The 20,951-nt window shown below is 37.5% G+C and overlaps 1 protein-coding gene across 1 annotated transcript; it reads left to right on the top strand.

Annotated features, from left to right (window-relative positions):
- The first annotated feature begins 1,207 nt into the window (after positions 1–1,207).
- LOC141790400 (sodium- and chloride-dependent GABA transporter 2-like) lies at positions 1,208–20,843 on the top strand. Its single transcript, XM_074670245.1, has 15 exons — positions 1,208–1,407; positions 9,111–9,301; positions 9,927–10,061; positions 12,142–12,282; positions 12,437–12,524; positions 13,070–13,202; positions 13,718–13,852; positions 14,361–14,464; positions 14,858–14,982; positions 15,086–15,198; positions 15,965–16,102; positions 16,193–16,295; positions 16,377–16,477; positions 18,879–19,049; positions 19,137–20,843. The coding sequence occupies exons 2-15, from the start codon at positions 9,115–9,117 to the stop codon at positions 19,245–19,247; spliced, it is 1,785 nt and encodes a 594-aa protein (XP_074526346.1). The 5' UTR covers positions 1,208–1,407; positions 9,111–9,114; the 3' UTR covers positions 19,248–20,843.
- Positions 20,844–20,951: the final 108 nt, after the last annotated feature.

Below are 20,951 nucleotides of genomic sequence, written 5' to 3'. Positions count from 1 at the left end.
AGTCATACAAAATTTGTGCTGAAAGCAGCAGAACATTTTTCTGGGCAGCAGTGAAAGAAGGCCCTCAGGGTGCCAGTGGGGACTCAGGGGGAAAGAAACAAAATGTCAAGCCAGGTCACCAGCTGTAAAGTTTCCAAAACAGTTCTCAAATACCTCCAGTTTCATCTGGTAAGAATGCTGTTAATTCTTTGTTGAAGTCATTCACAGAATTTTTGGTGGTGTTTTGGAGTATTCAGGATGTCTCGTTGTTAGTCTTTGAGTTGCCAGTTTCTTAATTTGTTATGATGAATGAGCTCACATAACTGTGTTTCCTAATCTCATGATGAAAGGACAAATATAGTTGTTAATTTTTACAAAACAGCCTGGTACAGAAAAATGATTTCAGTCTAGGTAGCTCATTTCTCTACCTGCACACAATGTTCAGAGGAATTTGTATTTCTTTTCAAGTAGTAGAAGATAACAAGATCAGACAATTTCCCATTTAGCAGCACAGCTCACCTGACTGACAGGGAGGCACCCAATAGCTGTAAGTGAGGGGGCTCACAGCATGCCTTATTTCCAATACAGATCGATTACGCTGCAAATACTACGTCCATGTCCATCCAATCTGATACAATACGATGATTTGCATCTGTAACTGCTATTCTTCCTCAGTCATCAAATTTACAATATTAATCTTCCTTTAAACCTCATTTTTTTAAATAAAAGCACTAAGCTTTCATGGTGAGAATATTTATCTTCCCTGTGGACAAAGACCTACTTTATCTTTTCTGATTTCCCCTTTTAGATGCCTGTGTACCGTGCCGGCCCTGGCCAAATTAGGGCCATGAGTAGTATTTTATTTTGAGAGCGGACTTGCTTTTGGAAATGTTTGGGGTTCCATAAAGTTATTGAAAATCCTATTTTTCAAACTTAGATATTCATGAAATAATTACATCTTCAAATAAAAAATGCTAATATGCTAATGCCAAATAACATCTTCATCCTGTATTATAACTCTTGTTCATGTTTGTTGGACATACCATTACAATGACCTACATTCCCGCCTACAAAGCCATGTTGCTGGCTTTGCCTTATGTCAATCCCTTCCTCTATACTGTGAGACCATGTGGCCTCTTCAAACAGTCTCCGCCTTAAGTTGCTCATTCAGAAACACACATCGTCCCCGCCCCCTCCTCCCTCACTCCATTCCTCTTGCTCTTTCTCTCTCCCTCATTGTCATCCAAACACCGCTCTTTTAGACCTCCACTCATGGGCTTCCTCATGGTCAGAGCTGGAAAGAGCACTTGTCCTGGGGAGACTGGGGGATCTAGAAATCTGTTTTCCCCAAAAGGCATCCGATGAATCCCTTCTTGGGCTAAATGGAGGCATAATACAGAATAACAGCCGTGCAGCAACCTTTCTCAGGTACTCTTTCTGTTTACTTCTCAGATACAAGCAGGATTTATTTCTGAACAACTGCTTGTCCTTCTTGTGAACTTTAAGTGTTAATGAACTCTGCTGTGGTTTAATTTCTTGAAAAATCAGTCAGCGGTATCGTAGCAGCGCACTGACAGCTGGGCTTTTGTGGCTGCACTTATGCTTGGCGCTAGTGGCTGTATTATGTGGGCCAAAGGTTACTGGCTACGCTACAGTGAGAGCGGCTTTTTCCCTTGTTTAGAGTGACACCTCAGGCTGCTTTGTGAGCAGTGCTGCTGGAAGCTCACATTGTTTTAAACAAATACATTGTATAACATGCTAGTAATGCAAATATTTAAACAGACTGCATAATAGCAATCCCTTGAAAAGTTGTCCTGACATAATTGGACTAATGTAAATATATCAGTATTACTTTAACTTGATAAGCTTCATGCAAAAGCTTCTTGAGGTAATTCCAATTTTAGAATAATTAAGTGCTGAAGGCAAGATATGTGTATTACTGATATTATCTAACAGAAACATTATCAAGTTAATGAATCAAATGTAATTTTGAGTACAGAAATGGTCTTAAGTGTTCATACAAAAAGTATGCACCACTGGATCAATGCTTTCCTGTTGGTAGACTGGAATAAAAAAAAAAAAAAAAAAAAAACTTCTGAGTTACCCAAGGTTCAGCCAAAATATTATGAGTTATTTTTGGAAGAACGAAAAAAAACATGTAGATGACAGAAAGCGTCTGTACCTTGTTTTAACCACATGTTTACATCAGCCAGCCTCCAGGTCTCTGGGGGTTTTAAAATGACCCCTTAAGATGAGATTCAGCTTTAAGAGAACTAACTGTAAATCTGCTGTAAATCCCTGTTCCTCTGGTATCCTTGCTTACCAGAAATGTCATTCCTGTACTTTGATAACATATCTGCTTGCCAGCCTCCTTCAGACAAAATACCTTGGAGCAAACATGCAGGGCAGGAGTCACAAGAGGAGGGCACCTGCTGAACATGTGTAAATTAGCAAAAACTACCGTGTAATTCACAAAGCATTGTTTTGCTGAGACCTGGTAGTAATGGCTTTGGAGAATTGAGCATTGTCTGTTTCTTCAGTCATTAAGACTACATGATGATACTGAAATATTTACCAGTTCATAAAAACTGTTGAAATATTTTGGCATTGAGATTTTTACATTAGTGTTGGCTCAAACCCTGAATATTCAGGCTGTGTCTACATTCACAACAGTGGGTTGTTTTTATTGTCTTTTCATAGAAGTTAGTCACAGAAAATTCTGTCCCTTTAGCAGCTCTGCATTTTTATCACATTTTGAATCTCACAGTGCCACATCTGTTTTAACACCAATTGATGCTTTTTAGATTAGTATTGTTATTGTATAAAATTTATATATTTTAATGGCCAAGACCACTTTTAGAATTCATTCAACCACTGTAAGCTGGTTGTATTGTATTACAGCAATGAGCATGTAAAAAACAATTGGAAAAAAAAAATCATTTTAGCACTGAGATAAGTCGCATAAACTATTTTATTTTTATTTATTTTTCATTATCAAAGGATTATTCATATATTCAAAATTCATGACTCATCCATGATTATTATAACATCCGTCACAAATCAACAGCTCATCTTTGTCACAACAAAAAGTAAAACTGGAGCAAACAAGATGGATTAAACGGTCAATGTGTACCAATAATGATGAATAAGACTCTTTGTGAGTGGACACACACTTCATAAGTTTAGCAGCTCTATTCTAATAGAGTGGACAACAATGACACCATTTACAGGACAAGGGCAAGGACTGAATACTAAAACAAGACAGCTAGGTCTTAAACTCAGAAGTTGTGCCTTCTTTACCCCAGTTTGAACCTCACACCAAGTGGTGGAATTTCCCTTGTGTTCAGAACAGGAAAGTAGCATGTTGGAAGGATATTAACCCAGATAAGAGCAGCAGGGTTGAAATCTCTCAGAATTTATCTAAATTTACTCTTATGCTTTAATGTTTCCCCAATGAACCAAACACATTATGTGAAGTCTTCCTGCTGAAGGACCGCAAACAGCAGCTGTGCCCAGATCATTTCAAGTGAATACTCGATGCAAGGCACCTGGATCTGACAGCAGCTTCGACAAGATGTCAGAGTGTGCAGATGAACTTTCAGATAAACTATAACATTTTTCAAAATGGAATAGGCAAACCTTGGGGTTCCCACGTGTAGGAACAGAACCAGGACTGTCCTTGTCCACAGAGGATAAATGTTCCCTGCCTGATCAAGTACTACTGGGCAGCATCCACCTCCAATATCATGACCAGTTTGAGCTGTTGGTTTCAACATTAATCATCTCTACCCTTCCTGGCTCGCTCTACCCTCAACAAGTTGCTCACATACCAAAGGGGTCAACAGAAAACATAGTTCACAGTGCAAGGTACAGGATTATCACTGGGCTCATAAAACCCACTGAAGATAGCCATTTTCTCTCAAAGAAAATTATATAACAAGCTAATTTAATTATTAGCTTGCAATAAACAAGTTGTTAACATATGCTAATAAAGCATTTTAGAAACAGATTTGAATGCTCTCTCTAGCCATGAGTGGTTAGCCAGGAAAAAGCAAACACCTCTGGCTCAAATACCATTTATTTTGATGACAACAGAAGAAATATGTTTCACTCACAGCCACTTAATTGTAGAAGAGGTGAACCAGATCACAGCAATGTTCTTACTATTAGCTAGCTTGCTGGTCAACCACCTGGACCAGAAACAATGCTGTTCATTAAATAAGCTTCTATACTTAACAACACCACATGCTTTAGAATGAGACGGTTTTCATTACTTTCATGTTATTCGGGGTGAGAGAATGAAAATAAAAAATCGATACATCAGGATTTTTTGTTTGACAATATCAAAATCGGGAATATTCAAAAGTCTTTTTTTTTTTCAAATTCAAATTCAAATTCTTCATTTCAGTCTTTGTTTATAAACTGGATTGGAAAAAAGTTACCTCATTTTTCCAGCAGAGGGTGAAATGTCTCTCTCTGACTCACGTGATGTACATTGTTTGTTAAAATATGGCTCCTTATATAGTCTGTAGACATTATTATCAACATTTAACTTTTTCACATGGTCTGGTGTTACGAAAGCAAAATAAAAATTGCAAAAACCTTAAATATCGAAGGATAACAATTTGAGTCAATTCAGCACCCCAGAAATCGTAAAAGAATTGAATTGCGAGGATATCACCCCGACCGTTTGCAGTTATAGTGAAGACATATCTAAGCTCATATAGCTCATACTGAAACGTGCATCGTTATTGACTGATTTTCACTTGAAATGTTTCAAAGATCAAAGTTCATTCTTTGTGACAACTCTAGTTCACATATAACTGCCTCAAGGTATTAGGCTCTCACAGCTTCATCTAATGTGCAGATGACACGTCTGTATAGCTCTGCTTTTAAGCACTGTTTAGGCCTACAGAGAAGAGGGCAGAGCTCACATATCTTAGATTTATGACACATGCTAGTTCAACCCCAGCCAAACAAAGGTCTAGGAAGTGACTGGGGAGCAGAAATGCACCCTGCTCCAAAGCAAACAGTAGGAAACAGCCATCAAATGAGGACACCCACACCTAACAGCATAGGAACAAGGCCAACAGGATCATCAAAGACCCCAGTTACCACAGACATGAACAGTTTGTGTTGTCTGGCTGAGGGAAGAACATTTTGCTCATCCTATTCAAGGCTTCATCCTTCACAACATAAGACTCTGAAGTCTTAAAGCTCCCAAGCTTGTTACCATCACTTTCCTTGTACTGTAACATCTTCACCATGATTACTTCTTGAAGAACTTGTTCAGTTCTGTTTACTCTTATTTATCAAACTTGGCTGCATTACATTATGTACTTCTGAAAAAAGTAAAGTTCTTTTTTCACTGCTTACAATTGACAGTCTTTCACAGTGTAGTGTGACACTGGCATGTTTAAAATAACAGTATAATGAAACAATGTCATTATATGGCATTTTCCACAGCCTGCGTGCTTTATTGTAAAGTTAACTTGAGATAAGATATATACTTGACTTCACTGCTTTGCTGAAAGGGGAAAATGGTGTTTCAGTTCAGTGAGTGACCTGGATTACTGGTGACTTTCACCAAAATGTATCTTTGGTTGTCTCTGATGCAGCAGCTAATGAAATTCTCTTAAAAAGCACCTTTTAGTTTTCATTGTAGATGCTTTTTTAAGTGCAGTGCGTCATGCCATAGAATAATAGACTAGGATGGTTTGGTGAGAACCCTTTAGTCAGAACACAAGGTGCTCCTGGTGATTAGCCCCAGTGGTGTGTCCACAAATAATTCAGCATTTTTCCACCCTTCTTTGAAATCATCCAGCCACAAACTTGTTGTGCTGTTGAGATTGTGTTGCATCAAAATAAACAACACTTAAGACTGCTTCTGTCTCCTGTCCACTATGATTAAATAATCATTTCATTAACTGTTAAATAATAAACAGAGAGAGTGTGCACCTGCAATCTTCTTATCATCTCAAACACCCTTTGACAATCTTTGCCACCTGTCAGCTTTTACCTAACCTAAATCAAGAGTAAGTAAATCTTTGTGTTAGTTGTTCTGCTGTGTATGTCCCCCGAAAACTCGTCATGTACAAGACAAACTCCTCACTTTCTTCTAGGAAATATAATGTGACTCATTAACTGCAGACTTTTAGACTCAAGATACATTCACCTGAGGAACTTATGTTGTTTGAACTGTTTTGTTCAAACCGTTAAGCCCTGGAGACATTTGTCAAACAAAATTTTTTTTGGTGATGCTGGAAAACTGGTTTCAAGTTAGTTGTCAACTTTCTGCATTGACCGGTTGTACAGGCTTTTTATGCCTTTATGTCAGAGATGCAGGACAGTGGATAGAGCAGGAAACCTGCTGAGAGTGGGGAATGATATGGGAAAGAGGCCTCCAGTTGGATCTGAACTCAAGCTACCTGCTTGAGGGCTAGAGTCTTGTGACGTCTGGCTTGAACTGCAAGGCCATACATGTGCTCTTCTGACTTGTCTTATTCTATTGTTTTTCTCACTGGCAAAATCTTTATCAGGCTGATTGAAGTCAAAATCTATTAAAAAGTAATATTAGTTCCCTGGGCATCTATAGAAACTGTGTACCTGGGGGAAATCACAGAACAAAAAAAAGAAATAAATGTGAAGTCAGTGACCAGAGTAACAGAGAGCAATCGCAAGGTTTTTTCCACTTGTAAAACATCTTACAAAGTCTCTAATATATACCTTTTTTTTCCGATAAGAATAAACTTTATCTGAGTCTTTTCAATCCATTCTTTGCATTTTTTGATCTAACAGAAATCAGGGTGACCAGAGTTTATAAAAACCTTATTTTAACATCTGGTTTTGCCAGGTTTTACGTCTGAAGACCTGAGCTTTTGTCTGGTATGCAATTTTCAATTCACCCTGTTACTTGGGATAAGTAAGACTTAAAAGGTATAATAACTAAACTTGGTCTTTGTACGGGAAGTTAGATTATCTGTGTTCTAATTCCTAAAGATTTTTTAGTAGTGTTATTGTACTTGATTACATTGGGGGGGTTTTTTCACTAAAATGGGTGGAATGTTGTGATATCACCAAAAGATGAGTGGGCAGCGTTCCTTCATGTCGCTAATGGGTCAAAGTTTTTAAAAAATGAAGACTCATGGATCTCAGAGGCAGAAATGTAATGTCCACGTATGTGGACACAGGGTCTTAAGAGGATATTCAAAATTTCTGTCCATATTTTACACTATCAGACATAAGCTCTTAAAAGTTGCGTATACATAAAAACAACATTTACCCATGGTGGAAGACAAAGAAACACTAATGGTATAACCCAAGGAGTCAAATCAATTAAAGATTAATCAGGAAAGTTACTCATCTGATCCTGCAGTGGGAGGAAGTTTGTTCCAACCTGCTGCATTAAGAAGGGGAAGCAGAGAAACCCCTTTAATATAATCATTGATCAGTGTTTCCAGAAATGTGAGCAATGGAGCCATCTAAACATTTAACTGCATGTTTTAGTTTTTATTGTTATTTTTATTATTATTGTTTCTGTGTTTATTACACTATGAGTTAAGCACAACCAGAAGAGTCCTCTGCATTCCTCTTATCGCTTACTTTTCATGCATATTACTGCCAACAGTCGGTAAATTCCAGCAAACAAGTCAAAAACTGGACCTTTCACCAGAATTCAGGAGCCCTGAGAAACTAAAACTTGAAACACCACATGCAGAAAAAAACACTGAGTCCATCATGACTGAAGCTTTTTACAGAAAAAAAGTGAGAGTACATATTTTTCCACTCTATTTGCGACACTCCTACACCAAATTCAGCCACACAATAACAACATTGATGGAAGAATAAGCCTGTAACCAAGCAGCACTGACCCACTGTTGACCTAATACAACAAGACTGCACGCATTGTGCAGATTTCAGACATTAATACTAAGTGATTATATCATGCCAGTTATGGCCAGTGATTGAGCAGTGTACTTGGGGGGCTGAAAAGTTTGAAGCCTGCCTAGAAAGCAGTTATGCCATAGTGAGGAAACCTGGCATGCATTAAACTTAACATTTTCTGACACTTACGGCAAAGTGTATTTCCAGATTAACTGGCCCTTATGTAGTGTTTGAGGACTTTGAAAAGTAAAACCAGAGATATTTTGTAAATATGGATAAAATTTGGCACCATGGTGTGATCAAATATCTGCAGAAAAAGGGATGAACCCCCTCGGACATTCACACCAACATGGTTTTAACACAAGGAGATGATGCTCCAACTTAATCAACAGAGAAAAAAATGGGCAGCTGAATTAGAGAGGGGTAGGGAGAGCCTTAAAGATGACCCAAGGTCTGGACGTCTTTTCACAGCAACAACCCAAGAAAACATTGACTTTGTTGAAAAATAAACCATGCAGTAAGTGTCAGAAAATTTTAAATTTAATGCATGACAAGTTTCATCACCATGGCATAACTCCTTCCCAATCAAGCTACAAACTTTTCAGCCTACCCTGGTATTTATTTAAAACTAAATCTTTAGTAGAAATGCGGTGTAGTAAGAATTTCTCCAACTTATTCAAAGCAAAAAATCAACAATGATTATGTCAAACATATTCTTGTTACAGAAAAAATCCTTTAAACCACACGAAAATGAATTTGTTTCATGAGGTTGAGGCAAATGTGCGTTTAGCTAACTTAACAATTTAATCCTTTTAATCTTTCAATCAGCAACAGAATTCCTGGTTGGTCAAACATTCAGCACAGGTGAAGCTCTGGTTTATGCTTCTGTATTTATGTCACTAATATTTCACTCCCCTAATATAATCAAGTACACATAACAGATGGCAACTCATGATTAATACTGCTGTGTTTGGCAGCATTTTGATCTTTAACCAGAGCATTGTATAACCAGCATGATAATGAGGACATGAACCTGCATGGAGGACCAAAGGTCATGGTACTAGCTCTGCTAATGTTAGCCACACTTGGCGAACCGATTTGGCATCAGTAACCTGCAGAAACTGTAATCTTGTGTTACGCTGTGCTTAATAAATTAAGCTTAATTTCAACTCTTTTTCCGTAAGCATTTTCTTACAGTTAGGTTAGTCAGTAAAAACATGTTTCTATTATTGTTTCTCTCATTACAGTGCAATGGAAAAACCCTTCAGTCCAGAGGTCAAGTTCAGGCTAGATGTGGACACATCACGCCCTTCACCAAGTACCCTAACTAGAGGACAGTGGGCCAGCAAAATTGAGTTTCTCTTGGCTGTTGCTGGACAAATCATAGGTCTAGGAAACGTGTGGAGGTTCCCTTACCTGTGCTACAAAAATGGAGGAGGTAAGATTTTTTGAGTCAAGTTAATGAAGAAAAGATACGGCTTTATGAAAGCAAAATAAATAATGAGTCTAATATTTTGTTTATAGTGATCATAATAATGTGTATTTATTTATTTTAAGCTAATATTTCAAGTCAGGACTGCTGTGCCTATGTTACCTTTATCTATCGTACTTGACTTGTACAATTTTCATCATGTTCTGTATATTTCTAAAGAATATGCACTCCTCAGCAACAAATGATTGTTTTGCTGTCATCTAGTACTTTCTCATATTTCTGCCCACATTCCCTCATTTGGAAGAACATTGAGTTCACCAGCTGAAAACAAATAATGAAGTCACAGGGTGGGGTTGTGTTCAACAAAACACCTGTGCCAAAACATCACACCCAGCTTAAGGTTACTGGATCACAGCCAAAAAAAAATCAGAGTTCTGTAAACACACACAAGAAGGGATAAAGACAAATCACAACTCAATGAAGACATGTCCAACACTTGATGATTTAGTCACTACTGCAGAAATACACGTAAACAGAGAGATGAAGTATCTCATGCTTAACTGATCTCAAAGCAATTTCTGTGAGTTATTGTTTAACATCTGTTCTGATACAATGTCTTATTCTCCCATAGGAGTGTTCTTTATCCCTTATGTGCTCTTCCTCTTTACCTGTGGCATCCCTCTGTTTTTCATGGAGATATCTCTGGGCCAGTACACAAAACAGGGGAGCATAACCTGCTGGAGGAAGATTTGTCCTCTTTTTGAAGGTAAGCTGTCAAAGTCCAGTAAAAAATATTGTAAAATTGATTAATTGGATTTGGATATTGATTTTGAGAAACTATTACCCCACACTATTTTTGCTACTAGGTGTCAGTAGGGCAGGTCTGGCTTGGCCACTGTAATCTGTTGAAAAAACAACCCTATAGTCTGGACTCCTTGACCTACAAAGTAGGTTTTAGCAGAAAGATTGACTGGGTCAAAAAAACAACAACACTAACCTTGGCAAACATACACAACACATGCAGACACAATATGTAATTAAAGGCAAAGTTTGTATTTGCAAAAACCTGAAATGTAGACTGAAAAAAGCAATTTTTTTAATACACTTTTAAAAAAAATCAATAACTCTAATAAATCAGTCAGCATTCACCAGTGATCAGGTCTAAAAATCTGTCACATGCTGCTTGTATTTCAAATCTGAACAGAACTGTTTCACATTTTTGCCACCAGCCTAGCAGATTTCTGATTGAGCTGCTTTGACCATCGGTGTTGTTGATGTTTTGATGTTGTAATTCCAACAGTAAAAGACACGAGTATAGGAGTGTCTTAACATGTGACACCTGTCTCAGGTTTGCTCTTGTAAAGTTAAAGATAAAAACTCACTCATCCAGTTTTCTTTCCATCCAGAAACCAAACAGCCTGTGAGCCTTGTTGATACTTTATGATTAACAGGGGTGGTGTCTCTGAGTGTATGTCTGTCAACTATTGCCTTCTGTGACCCAACTTGTGAAGCTGAATGAGTTACAGAAAAATTATGTGTATCATTTACATGCAGCCAAGCAGACAATCGATAGACAAAAGAATAGACTCTACACTGAAATTACTATGCAATAACAGGCCAGCAGAACCATATTACTCTTTGGCCCAGAGTCTGGAAATTGCATTACAATTCCAAAATGTGGTATTGATATCCAAAAGACTTAAATAAAGTGGTTATTATACCAACACGTTTTAAAGTCCCTGTAAGGACTTTCTAAGGCCAAAATTAGGTGGTATCGGCTGACTTCCATTCGAGCCCTGTAGCCCCTGTTGTGGGTTCTTGGGCTTATTTTCTCGAGCGTAGCTGCTTATTTTGGTTTGCTTTACTGCCTGTATGATCCCTGGTTCTCTCCCAACTCTCCACAACAAGTAACGAACACATTATGTTTTTGAGTTTCACTTTCACTTTTCTGTGCACTCTGCCCCCCCACCCCCCTCTTTTGAGAGCCGTTCAGTCACGGCATTCAGCTGTGCACTGCTTAAAACATGATAGCAGATGAGTTTGATGTTATTTTAAAGCTGAATACTAAAATAATGCTAGCTGGGATATTATCAGAGGACAAACCCAAATCCAATACAATTCAACCAGACCCCAGGCTCAAAGACAGAAGTCACTAGAGTCCTTTCAGCATGACCAACATAATCTAGGTAGCTGCTGTATGGAAATGGAAGTAATATTATCTCCACATTTAGTTCATGAGATTGTCAAAGTGGGTAATATAATATAATATAATATAATATAATATAAAATAATATAATATAATATAATATAATATAATATAATATAATATAATATAATATAATATAATATAATAAATACAATATAAAAAATCTTATCAGCCACTCGAATAAATTAGAATGAATTATTTCACTGAAACTAAAAATATGTAACTACATATAGTTTGGTTTAAAATAAAAGGTTTGCTAAACTTTACTTGATTGAGATTTCCCCCTTTTTGCATTCAAATTTTAAAAATCCAACTAGAAGGTCTCCTTGAAACATTGCACTGATGTCATCTGATGCATGAAAGGGTTGGATTTAACATTAATTTAGTCGTTTTGAGGGGAAATCAGGGTATCGTGATATATCGTGTATCAAGATATAGCCTAAAAATATCGAGATATTGGATTTTGGCCATATCGTGCAGCACTAACACTGAGTTATGTAGAAACTTTCAACTCAAAAAAAATATAAACTTGATATAACTGCAGAATGACTGCTCAGTAAAACGTATAATACACAATACTCAGTATTGTTTTCATCATGTTAACCCTTTTTTTGGTTAATTTTTCTGCTCTTTCTTTCAGGGATTGGTTATGGTAGTATGGTGGTTGTATTGTACTCTAGCATCTATTATGTCATCATTCTGGCCTGGGCATTTCTCTATCTCTTCTTCTCCTTCAATACTGAAATCCCCTGGGGGAGTTGCAGAAACATCTGGAACACAGGTATGTTCACCTGTTTATCACCTAAATCATACACATTAAAGGTACAGAGTATAGAACTGGGAATATCTAGCAGTATATGGTACACGACGATGCACATAAAGAGCTACTGAAGCTAGAAATAGCTGACCCTCACCCCTCTTTCCCTTTTCAACAGAAAACTGTGTGGAGTTCGATCGTACGGCCAATTACATTAACTGGACAGTCCCTGAAAATGCAACTTCTCCAGTGAGAGAGTTTTGGGAGTGAGTATCAAAACTAGAGATGTCCCAATCCCTCTCTCAAGCATCGGCTCAGAGCTGATCTTGGCGTTTTTTAATTGATAGGTGATCAGCATTTTAGTCAAGCTTCCGATCTGACCATTCACATTAGCCATCACTGAGCACAAATTGTGCTTGTGATACATTTTTTGCCATACTAACTGGCACTAGTGACACTGGATTGATTCCTTTACATTCCAGTTAGTACACATTTTAATGACAAGAGAAAAAAACATGAGAAACTCAGAAGCAAGCCTCATTGTTACATTCCTAGTCACACACCATCCCATGTAGAAAAGTGTAATGACTTTAACATCAAAACTATCTTGACTGAGTTAAATGGAATTAATTTGTTTATTAATTACTGGGAGTTAGCAATGATAGGTTTTCAATACTAATATAATCAGTGCCATATTTGGGGCTAAAATGCCAATTGGGACATCCCTCATGAAAACTTAAGTGAGGGTTGAAATATGCTGAGGACCCCTGAAATGCACATTTCTGAACTCTAACTTCATTGCTGTGTGCAGGAGAAGAATTCTGAATGTCACTGGAAGTGTCGAAGAAATGGGTGGGATGCGATGGGAGCTGGCTCTGTGTCTTCTGCTGTCCTGGATCATCTGTTACTTTTGTGTGTGGAAAGGAGTCAAGTCCACAGGAAAGGTAGGGCAAGATACCTTTAGTCTCCATGGAAAATACCACATAACTATGGAAATGTTCAAGTTTTGTGTAAATTAGAACAGGTCATTGTCTTTTAAAGCTATCGGTGGTGGAACAAGTTTTTCTATACCTCAAGTGGGCTTTAGAAGACTATGTATTTAGACTGAGATACTACTTTTGCAGTTGACCCTCTCTTCTTCTTTTCAAAACCACCAAACCATATCGACTGCAAACTACGATACCCTTAGATTAAGAAAATGGCTAAAAAAGTTTGTTAAAAAACACTCTGTTCAGATGTCAGATGAGGAAACTACTGGACAGTGGGTGAAGGACTCAGTTTCCGACTGCAGGTTTTTGAAACTGTTGTCAGAGCCCACGTTGTCTTTGACACCCCAAACATTTAGTTTGAAACAATAATGTATCTATTGTAAAGCTTCATTGGACCGACAACTTTCATTTTGGCAGCAAAGCTCTTGATGTTTATGGTCAAATCAACCCTCATCATAATGTCTCCACAGGTTGTTTACTTTACTGCCACATTTCCATATGTAATGCTGGCAGTGCTGCTCATCCGAGGACTTACATTGCCTGGAGCCATGGACGGTATCAAGTTCTACCTTTACCCAGATCCCTCTCGCCTCACTGATCCACAGGTATGAGTAAATTTCACTACTGTACTCTTTATAACATGCAGCTTGACTGGAAGTACTCCCTCTTCAATCTAAATGGACTTACTGATGTCCTTGTTATTACAAACATTTCTGTGCATACTTTGTTCAGTAGCAGTCAATTTGTTTCTTTGGAAATTTTCAAAAATTTAAAGCTAAACTTTGCAAGAAATTAGTGAACACATTTGATTTTATCTTATTGTCAGATTCAGTCAAAGACTTAGAGGAGTGCATTAAAATAAAAGCATCATGCTCTTAAGCACGAGCTACTTTTGAGGAAAGTTCTATGAAAACTGAAAGTATCAGTATGAGTCATGAGCTTGTTGGGTTTTCTATTGCAGATGACTAGTGGACTTACTCTAGACTTACTTCTAGAAGAGTAAATCATTAGCATCTCATTCTTACTGGGGTTACAGCAAAGATACAACATCTGCTAAACACAGATTGGATAATTAATGCAACATGTCCTTTATGTCCTTGATGTCTGTTACAGGTCTGGATGGATGCTGGCACACAAATATTCTATTCCTATGCTATTTGCGTAGGCTGTCTAACTGCACTTGGCAGTTATAACAAGTACAACAACGACTGTTACAAGTAAGTGTAGGATAATACCAATCTTTGTTGTGCAGTTTGAATACTGTTAAACTAAAAAAACAGAAACGATTCATGTCTAGTAGTATTTGTCAGATAAGAAAGTGCCATAGCATTATGCTTTCTTGTACACCTTTTAAAATTTACAGAATAAGCTAAAGCTACAGCACCAGCTAGTGGTGGGAGAGTGAACAGTTTGGACACAACATAAGACCAGCATTTTGGCCAGCGACAAGAAATAGGGGGTGATTAATAACTGGCCTTGGCTGATTTTCTGTATCACAGTTCTATTTCCTAAAAACACTTCAAATAAATTAATTTAAAAAATGCTCTTTTTAATTAAACAATATCAGTTGAGCATGTTTTATTCAAAATTATACAATTTTTATTTTTCAGGGACTGTTTTTATCTATGCCTTCTGAACAGCGGCACCAGCTTCGTTGCTGGCTTCGCCATCTTCTCTGTGCTTGGATTCATGGCATTTGAGCAGCACACAGACATATCAAAAGTTGCTGAGTCAGGTGAAAATACAGAAAAACATATTAACAAGATAAGCGCTGGTTTGGGAAAATCGTTAATGAGTTGTTATTACTGTCATTTTGGAACCAAATATCTCCACTGCAGGTCCTGGCTTGGCTTTCATTGCCTACCCTCGAGCTGTCACCATGATGCCTTTCCCCCAAATTTGGGCGATATTCTTTTTCGTCATGATTATTCTGCTCGGACTGGACAGCGAGGTGAGCTGACCCCTTTGTTCAATTGTAATAACCATTAAATACAAGTACTTTCATTCATCTATCTTTCACCCCTTATCTGGGCCCGGGTCACAATGTCATTAGCAAAGACCAACAACCTCTGTTCCTGGCCATTTCCACTAGCTACTCTGGGGGGATACAGAGATATCCCCAGGCCAGCTGAGTGAAATAATCTCAGATGGACATCTGTGAAGAGCAGGAATCCTCACAAGATGCCCAAACCACCTTATCTGGCTCCTCTCGATCTACTTGAATCTATCCCAGATGTCTGAGCTCCAAACTCTACCCCTAAGGCTGAGCCCAGATACTCTATGGAGAAAGCTCATTTCAGCCACTTGTATTCACGATCTTGTTCTTTCAGTTACTACCCAGACCTTGTATTCATGGGTGAGGGATGGAGCATAGATTGATCGGCAAATTGAGAGGCTTGCCTACTGCCTCTTCTCCACAATGGACTAGTATAGCATCTGCATCACTGCTGATGCCGCTCCAAGTCTGTCAATCTCCTGTTTTATTTTCCCCTCACTTGTGAACAAAACCCCAATAAAGTTAAACTACTCTGCTTGGGACAAAGACTTTCTACCAACCCGGAGTGGGCAGTCCACCCTTTTCAAGCTGAGAACCATAGCGTTATACTTAGGGCAAACTCAAGCACAGTTGCCTTTTTTGGTTCTTATTCAAGAAATGAGCAAGGAGTGTGAAAATATCTGCAACATCATAATTTCGTATTTTTGTTGCTTTGTTTTAGTTTGTAGGTCTGGAGGCAATGGCAACAGCATTTTCAGACATGAACCCATCCTTCTTCCATGTAGGCCACAGACGTAAACTCCTTCTGCTGGGTATATGCGTCATAAGTTTTTTCATAGGCCTGACGATGGTGACAGAAGTAAGATTACATTTTATAAGAATTATATTTTTACCTTAATTTAAAGAAAATATAAACTGCAAATTCACTGAGGTTATGTGTCTTACGCAGGGTGGACTATACATCTTCCAGCTGTTTGACTACTATGCCTGCAGTGGGATGACTCTTCTACTCTTTGCTACACTGCAGTCTGTGTGTGTTGGATGGGTTTATGGTGAGTGATTAAGAAAAAGTAGTTAATTTTTTTTCCATGTGATGTTAAATTTGCTCAACACTGTTTCCATCTCAAAAACAGGTGTAGACCGGTTTTATGACAACGTAGAGGACATGATTGGATACAAGCCAATGTCTGTGATAAAGCACTGCTTGAAATATGTCACTCCAGTAATATGCATGGTGAGTTTTAGTTTGAGCGCACATGCTCAGTTTATTTTCCATTGCCTATTAACTGAGACACGCCTACTGTGTGGTATCACAAGTGCGGCTTTCAGTGACATTTACTGCTGAGAAATCTCTTACATAAAATATAGGCTGAGATTTGTGCTACTTGGAACTGAAATTAAAATTTTAGATTTAATTTTTGATCTGAAATTGAACTGAATGCTTTAAAACTGAATTTATTTGCTTAAAAAAAAAATTGCACTAGAAAAACTTGGAAATTTAAATCCCCCAACTCCTTAAAGAAAAGAAAAAAATATTTTAGTTTGCATATTTCAAATTCAATTCCATAGTTTTATAGCAAATAAATTAAGCTTCAAATTATTTAACTTAATTTCAGATCTTTGATCATAAAGAAAACGATTCAAATGTATTTTCTGGTGGCACAAATCTCAGCCTATTGAAAGACAATGTTTTTGAAAGTACTTGTTAGATTTCCTTAAAATATAAGACTATTAGTCAAGGGTGGTCCTTTGTTTTAAAATGATCCCCGAAAAGATCCAAGTAAAAGCTAACCAAAGTACAACTCACATGTAACATTGACTATTTTAAGGTTTTTGAACTTTTTCTCTTGTATTTTAAAAGTTTGGAAAGACTGTAGAAAAGTACTTACTTGGGTATGGATACTGCTTACCAAAGCATCTAAAATTCTTATTCAACAGGTAATGATAAACTGTCATTTTCAATATTCAAATGAAAATCTATGTGAAAACTCTATAAATAAAGAAAAAATGGACTACATTAAGCCCCACAGAGATCATTTTTACAAATAAGCCAAATTAAAAAAGCGAACTGCTCTGCTATGTAAAAGCAGAGAACACACAGGCGAGGAACATAACCTCCACGGTCAGGTAAACAAAAAAACAACTTTGGCAGTTGAATATGAGGACATCAAAAAAGCACTAAAGCAAAAATAATCCAACGCATAGCTTTCGCCTACCTTCATTAGTGACGAAACTTGCCTCTCTCTCCCGTTTTCTCCTAAAGTATAGTCCACTTTGAATGCTTTTGATACTGGTCAACTGTCAAGGTCTAGTGATCCTCCCTCCCTCTCTTTGTTCGCACTGTCCTGCGATGTCCGTCCGCGCCGTGTCCACGTTTCAACTGATCAGCGGTGGTGGCTAACGCAGACGATGCTAGTCTCCAAGCTAGACCACGCTAAACTCTTTTTCGTATACATTCTTTGAGCTATACTCTCTAAAGATTTATAAATTATCCTTTGAATCGTTAACCTATCTGCCACAAGAGCCTTCGGGCTTCGTTTCTGCCCCACATGTTCGGTTAATGCTCAGGTCCCAGGTAGACCACTTCCGGTTACTTCAATGGCATCATGGAAAAGTATCCATCGACCTCAAAAGTATCTGCATTGTATAAATGAGGGGTCATGATGAAATGTTTTCTTCATAAAATTCAGTAAAATTAGTTAGCCTAGCTGTTCTTGGCATCTTGAAGTAAATTTCCTCCCTGATTGGCCACAGTTTTCTTTTTCTCACGGTAAACCAATATTATATTGACTTGAATTTTTGTTGCTCATGATACCCTCACAGTGTATCTACCAGCTTGTGACTAGAGTTGCATCCAAAACGAACAGCTTGTTCTTTTTTTTGCTGCTGCCCGGGGTATAGAAACATCACACTGCTGGGTGCTTATCTCTATTAATAGAAAAAAGACAAGTGACACATTTGTTGGCGTAGAGTTACACTTCAGTTTCCTATTATCACTATCTGCATTAATTTGCTAATACTTCAGACTTTATTAAACATGTTAAATAAAAAATATGTACTTATTGGCTCCAACCATGTTGCAACTTTTGGTCCAATTTGTAACTGATGTGGAACTGATGTGGAAGTGCCAAAATCTGCAGTTTCTCATGTGTCCACTAGAGGCTGGCTAGATGCACCCATGTATACAGCCGTCTAATTCCACTATGCGGGGTGGTTTTCTTTTAGAAGTAATGAGATTTGCATAATTAAAGGCCCAGGTGACTTGTCTGAAAGAAAAGATGTCCAGTAGTCATTAGGAAGAACACCAAAGGACCACCTTTATGTTGCCTCTTTGCTTCAGCAAAAGATAGTTTGAGTCAGCATGTCTAATGTGGCGTCTGCTGCTGATAGGTTTCAAAACTGTCCTTAAGAAACCCAGAGGTGATGTCACCATAACCATGTCAAAGCATTATACAGTCGTTTTAACCTTTGGGAAAAGTTAGTTTTTATTTTATGTTCAACTTATACTTATTTACAGTACACTGGTTAAACAGTAATCATAAAGGATGCAATTTGGTCTCTAAGGCATTTCAGTTTGTTGTTGCGTTTTTTTTTTCTCCTGTGAATGACTTGGCTTTCTCCTTGCCTGTGTTTAGGGAACATTTATTTTTTCCTTGATCAAGTACACTCCTCTAAAGTTCAACAACACCCTTGAGTATCCGTGGTGGGGTTACGCTATTGGCTGGTGGTTCACTCTGTCCTCTACACTCATGGTTCCACTCTGGATGCTTTACAATTTGAGCATAACACCAGGCACACTACAACAGGTAAGTTTTGTGTATTTTTAGATTGGAGTGACTTTGTTCATGAGGTGTGTTTGCATTTTTTGTAACACTTATATTCTGTTATGATAGCGGATCTCCAGCTTATGTACTCCAGCTGAAGATCTTCCATTGAACAAATCAGAGAAGAAAGCACTTGAATTGATCGACTTGACCTCGTCTCCTGACAGCATGATGTCTTAGTGGCTCCAGAAAAACTATTGCAGATTAATTTTGTACACCACTTGAAAAAGAATGCTTTCACCCAAGTGCTACAACTCTTGTCAAGGCAGTACTTCCCGCTTTCTGGTCAGGGCTGTTCAAAGCAAGGCAACTTCTCTCCTGATTTCTTTTACCAACATGTGTATAGCTTTTGATTGTCACAAATTAAACCAAAGCAAACCATAAAACATGAGCTCTTGTTAAAAAGCCTTAAATGCTAGAGGGTTTAATTTTTTTTCTTTTTGTTGTTGTTGTTGATGATTTTATATTGTTATATTGATTATATTGTTGTTGTTTTTTTTCCAAGATTTTCACACTTTTCAGTGCATATATATGTATATATATGACTGCAGATTTGTCTCTTTTACTGGGTCCTCACCTCCAAACATGGAGGTGACACAAAAGAAACTGTAATAAATTGTAAATCTGTTACAGGAAGCAAAACAAAGTTGGACCACTGACTTAAAAGTCATATTAATAATAGTATGCCAAAAGGGGGGCAGGAAATTTTAACCAGCACTTAAAGCACAAGCTACCTACACAGAGGATGTTGTCAATGCAGAAGCTACAGACTTGATCCCCCCACCCCAACCCCCTCCCCCATCCCCATTCTTAACATTTCCTGTATCTCCTAGGCTCTTAGGACAAATTTTAAGAAGGAAAAAAATATGGTGAAGAGGACCTTTGCTCGTAAAGTCAATCAAACCATACTAACAAATGAAACATCAATGAAATGACGGTTTAGTTAGACAACTAATCTGATATTAGACATTTTCAAATATTTCACATTGTAGGGAAGCATCCCTTTATTTTATTCTACCAGGCCATGTAAGTGTTTCAATAAAAATGAAACAAACTCCAGCCAAGTAAGCCATACAGACACTTATGTCACTTTTTTGTCACTGTCTACAAATCATGTCTGGTTACTGTTGTTGTGAAATTGGTCGTGTAAGAGAAATCTACTTATACTGTATGTACCCTACTGAAACTTTGGGCATTGCATGCACCTTAGCCAACTGAGCCACCAGGTTTTCCAACACCAAAGTGTTTCTGTTGTATAAAAAAGGGCATTAACCTGCCACACAGGTAGAGACAAATCAGCTCTAACAAACCTATTTGTTTTTAAATAAGATGAACTGAAAATACCAGTAAGTGAGTTTATGTCATACGTACATACGTATACATAAGTGGTTAAGAGGAACACTGAGTAAACTTGCTGTCTGTCAGTCTCATTTTCACAACATCATAATAATCTTATAGTTATTAATAATTAAGCAACTTTTACAGTTAAGCTTTTTTATCAATTTGTACTGATGTATCATAAAACTTCAACAACTTATGAATGCTGTATGACTTTTTACAACTTGATCTATTTTTAGAAGATTTTTGTGGCTGTAATTGTGTTTAAACTAACAAGGTGACATTTGATATTAATCATTACTACTTTGTAAATATCTGTGCATCATGAATGACAACTTTGCTCATGTTTTATTGAGGTTAACGTTTGGGCGATTTTCTGAGTTTTAGAACTGTTTCTGAATACATTTATTTTATTTGCTGATTTCTCTTTCATCATATTAAACAATGTGCCATTCTTCTGTTATCCATAAGATTGTTAACACAAATGAATAAAAGCAGATGATCATTACTGTTGTTTTCCTTGTGTCATTAAGAAGATGTTCTCAA

This window comes from Halichoeres trimaculatus, unplaced genomic scaffold (genome assembly GCF_033239565.1).
Source record: "Halichoeres trimaculatus isolate MK-OKI-2021-1 unplaced genomic scaffold, fHalTri1.1 fHalTri1_scaffold_1, whole genome shotgun sequence".
Classification (NCBI taxonomy): Eukaryota; Metazoa; Chordata; class Actinopteri; order Labriformes; family Labridae; genus Halichoeres; species Halichoeres trimaculatus.
Note: the sequence above shows the minus strand (reverse complement) of the source record. Positions and strands in the feature narration are given on the sequence as shown.

Excerpts from the sequence above, each read along its gene's own strand:
- LOC141790400 (XM_074670245.1), top strand. The coding sequence starts at position 9,115 with ATGGAAAAACCCTTCAGTCCAGAGGTCAAGTTCAGGCTAGATGTGGAC. Across the intron at positions 14,465-14,857 it reads TACAACAACGACTGTTACAA|GGACTGTTTTTATCTATGCC; the intron begins GTAAGTGTAGGA and ends TTTATTTTTCAG. Across the intron at positions 16,103-16,192 it reads GCCTGACGATGGTGACAGAA|GGTGGACTATACATCTTCCA; the intron begins GTAAGATTACAT and ends TGTCTTACGCAG.